The sequence below is a fragment of the Miniopterus schreibersii genome (genome assembly GCF_964146895.1).
Source record: "Miniopterus schreibersii genome assembly, chromosome: 6".
Taxonomy (NCBI): Eukaryota; Metazoa; Chordata; class Mammalia; order Chiroptera; family Miniopteridae; genus Miniopterus; species Miniopterus schreibersii.
In genome coordinates this window covers 3,045,641-3,049,524 of record NC_138107.1, presented here as the reverse complement: position 1 = coordinate 3,049,524, position 3,884 = coordinate 3,045,641, and the positions used below count along the sequence as shown (strand labels likewise).

Here is a 3,884-nt window from a genome sequence, read left to right as displayed (position 1 = left end):
GAGAATGGCTGAATCAGTCCTTCCCAGGCTGTGTGGCACACATGCTAGTCTAGGTGGCTCAGAGAAGGGACATTTTTTCAAGCTTATATAGTTTGTGGGGAGCTGGCATTTCAACCCAGACTCCAAGCCAACGTTCTTAACCATGAGATTACTGCTTCTCAAAAAATAAAAGGAAAAAAGAAAAAGGAAAAGAAAAGAGAAAAGAAAAGAGAAGAGAAGAGAAAAGAAAGAAAAGAGAAAAAAGAAAAGAAAAGAGAAAAAAGAAAAGAAAAAAGAAAAGAAGCTCCAGATCACCGCAGGGAAGGGGGCACTACACAATCCACAAATGTACAAATGTATTGTGGACAGAGCTAGAAACACAGACATAAAGAAAAATAGCGTATTCACCTAAAAGGATCCAGAGAGCCCTGGCTGGGTTGGTCAGTGGGTTTGAGCTTTGGCCAGTGCACCGAAGGGTTGCGGGTTCATTCCCCAGTAGGGGCATGTACGGTGTTTCTCTCATACATCGATGTTTCTCTCTCTCTCCCCCTTCCTCTCTCAAATCAGTAAACATATATCAGGTGAGGGTTTAAAAAATAAAAAATAAAGAATAAATAAAATAAAAGGAGAAGTGTGTGCTGAGGGCCGGGCAGGCGTTTCACCAGGCAGCAGTGCTCTCGCGGGCCTGTACGCCTGTGTGGCAGACTCTTGTGTTAATCCCTGCACAACCTTGGAGTTACATGTAACACAATGTGTTTTTCATTCGTGTCTGTACAAACACATTTCATGTAATAGACGCTGTAAGTTCTCAATGAATGTTACTTAAATAGTGAAGAAAATAAGAAATGAGTGAGTTTATCATAATAAATGGTGATAAGTCCGCACAGAACGTTGCAGGTAAAGCAGACCTCAGTGTGAGCTGAATTCCTTTAATGGAGATTTGAATATGAATGGATCCACACTTCTCCATCAGCTGCACTCACTCTGATAAACCTTTCAAGTCAACAGTCTAAGTTAAACAGGAACTAAGCCCCTAGCAAACCTTGTCACCACCACTAATCAGCTTGCTTCATCCAAACCCCACAATTACAGAACTTCTAGAGCTGCCCTGGGGGAGGGCCAGATTCCAGGAAAAGGAATGGATTGGGGGGGGCAGGGGTTTGGGCACTGTTGAGCGAAAGGGTGGGGAAGTAGTTTAGCTCTGGGCCCAGGAGGGCTGCTGGAGGTGCTTCTGGGTTAAGGGTTGGTTTTCATGAACATCGGAAATTGGGGGAACCACATCCTGGTCTCACCCACCCACTTTGGCTTTACCAGGCCTCTAAGCCCCCCTCCCTTCAAACGCCTTGGCTACCTGCCCACATTCTGTCCCCACCTCTTAGTGACCCAGATATCACCACCAGCAGAAGCCTCTCTCCTCAGAGTCATGCATTTCATGCCCAAGGTCCCAGGAGGTCGAGGCCCTTTGCAAGTGATGTGTGAGTCCTGTGTGTCATAGAAAGCTCCCTACCCGCATCTGGCGACCACAGGCCTGGTCTCAAGTGGGTCGTTCCTCCTCCGCCCAGACCTCGCTGCTCTGGTCCCCCTCCTGAACCGGAATGCCCTCCGACATGGCCCGGATTCTGTTGCTGATCTTTATCACAGTCCATCCAGGTGAAAGGGCTTTCTCCCAGGACCCTGAGGGGTGAGGGCTGGAGGGAGGGGTGGGGGGAGGCTGGACGGAGAGGCCTCCGGGCGCAAGCATGGTCATGATCGGGAATGAATATTGAGCCCTGAGGGGAGTGGCAAGGAAAGGAGAGTGGGAGCAGGTGGCACTCCATACAGCTGACACCCAGGGACTCCCTGGCTCAGTTCCCTCCATGCTGCCCCCCAGCATGGTCACTGCCAGCTTCCATCCAGAGTGCCTTTCTTCTCAGTCACCTTCCTAATAAGATAAAGTTGAAAGAACCAGCAAAATTGGCTTGAAGGGGTCAATTTTTTTTAAAGGGGTCAGGTTTAATTTGCTGAGTTTATATCTGGGTCTAGATATAATTAGGAGTTTGGGAGAACTAATTAAATTTAAGATAAGTTTTTTAGTGAAACTAATTATAATTCACTGAGAGACATTACTATCAGACATATCCCTGGACTCCAGACCTGTAGCTTCAGATCAGCTGAAACCTGGGGCAAATCTAGGCCCCACTCTAGAAACACCGAATAAAAAACTCTGGGGTGGGGCCAAGGAATCTGTTTTAACAAAGACTCTAGGTGATTTTGATGGGCTCTCAAGTTTGAAAACCAGTGAAATAGAAGAATGCCTGGTAAATTTCACTAACTAGAGAATTAATCAGGGATTTTAATAATTGGTTTAATTCATCAATTTGGATATGTTAAATAGGGATCTCAATCCATTACAGCCAAGTCTTCACCTGAAGATTTAAGTAGTTAACTCTCTTTAACAAAAAACGAAGCAGCAAGGGTAGAGTATTTAGTACCACAATAATATCTGGAGTGATATAATTAATTATATTAGTTAACCAGGCAGCCACATTCATTAATGAGCTTCAGTTTCACTGTCACAGGTTAGATTTCAGCAAAACATTACTAGTGAGTGCAGCTGGGAAGTGATGAAAGGCAGTGAGGGTGAGAGTTGGTGTAGGAAAGAATTTGAAAATGATTTAATAAGCAACGTTAAATATTAGATTGGTAAAGAGGAAAGGATTTAATGGGGCACCCAAAGTGCTTGTCCCCCTGACCCTCCGTGGGTTGGGGACAGCTGGGATATTCTACTGTAACCTCTCTTGCCTTTTCTCTTTGGAGTAACAGGGGAGGCGTTTATCTGGGTCTTCTCTCTGCCCTCAGGATCCTGTGCTCTCTGGGTGTCCCAGCCCCCTGAGATTCATACCCGGGAGGGTGCCACTGCCCTCCTGCCTTGCTCCTTCAATGCCAGCCAAGGGAGACCGGCCATTGGCTTTGTCATGTGGTACCGGGATAAGGTGGCCCCAGGGAAGGAGGTGAGGAATGGGACCCCAGAGTTCAGGGGCCGCCTGGCCCCTCTTGCCTCGTCCCGCTTCCTCTGTGACCACCAGGCTGAGCTGCACATCTGGGACACCCGAGGCCGTGATGCTGGAGTCTACGTGTGCAGAGTGGAGGTGCTGGGCCTGGGTATCGGAACAGGGAATGGGACTCTGCTGGTAGTGGAGAAAGGTGAGGCCCAGGAGGCTGTGTCTCCTAGGCTGGGGGCTCCACTCTCCCTGGAAGTTGACAGTCCTTTCCTGAGGCTCCCTGCTGGCGCCCCTCCCTGAGCCTGTGCACGCCCCGTCCCCAGGTCCCCTTTACCAAGCCCTTCTTCTCCACCGCCACATGCAGGGCCTCCTGGGCTAGGGGCCCTCACAGCCCTCCTCCTCCGGGCTGGATTCTATGCCTTCAGCTTTCTCTCCGTGGCTATGGGCAGCACCATTTATTACCAAGGCAAGTGTGAGTCATGGAGCCGTGACAAGGGCAGAAGAGATGGAGAAGCAGCAAGAGAGCTGGAGGAGGGGGAGACAGAGACCAGGACGAGAAGGAGGGCTGCAGCACCCAGTGATTCCGGCCACCTCATGGCCAGCCACTGTCACATGGGAATACACTGTCACAGCTGGGGCGGCCTCTGCTGAGTGCTTCCAGACCCCAATAAATCTGCCCCACCACTAACCTCTATGAGTCTTGTGTATTTCCTTCTCCGTTCTCCGAGGCCTCAGTGTGCCCCTCTCTGGGGTCCCCTGACTCTTAACCCTCCCTTCTACTAAGTCTGGCCTGGAAAGGTCCCAGAGGGAGTTGGGGCTTGGTAGGATGGGACCCACCCCTCCCAGGCCCAGGAGCTGAAGCCGGTTATCCTGAGAAATGAGGAGTGCAAATCTGGTCGGTCCTACTTGTCAACGGCCCGCAGA

General features: G+C 49.7%; 1 protein-coding gene across 1 annotated transcript; it reads left to right on the top strand.

The window, feature by feature from the left end:
- Positions 1 to 1,396: 1,396 nt before the first annotated feature.
- Positions 1,397 to 3,646, top strand: NCR3 (natural cytotoxicity triggering receptor 3). Its single transcript, XM_081140871.1, has 3 exons — positions 1,397 to 1,629; positions 2,818 to 3,162; positions 3,325 to 3,646. The coding sequence occupies exons 1-3, from the start codon at positions 1,575 to 1,577 to the stop codon at positions 3,609 to 3,611; spliced, it is 687 nt and encodes a 228-aa protein (XP_080996997.1). The 5' UTR covers positions 1,397 to 1,574; the 3' UTR covers positions 3,612 to 3,646.
- The last annotated feature ends 238 nt before the right edge of the window (positions 3,647 to 3,884 follow it).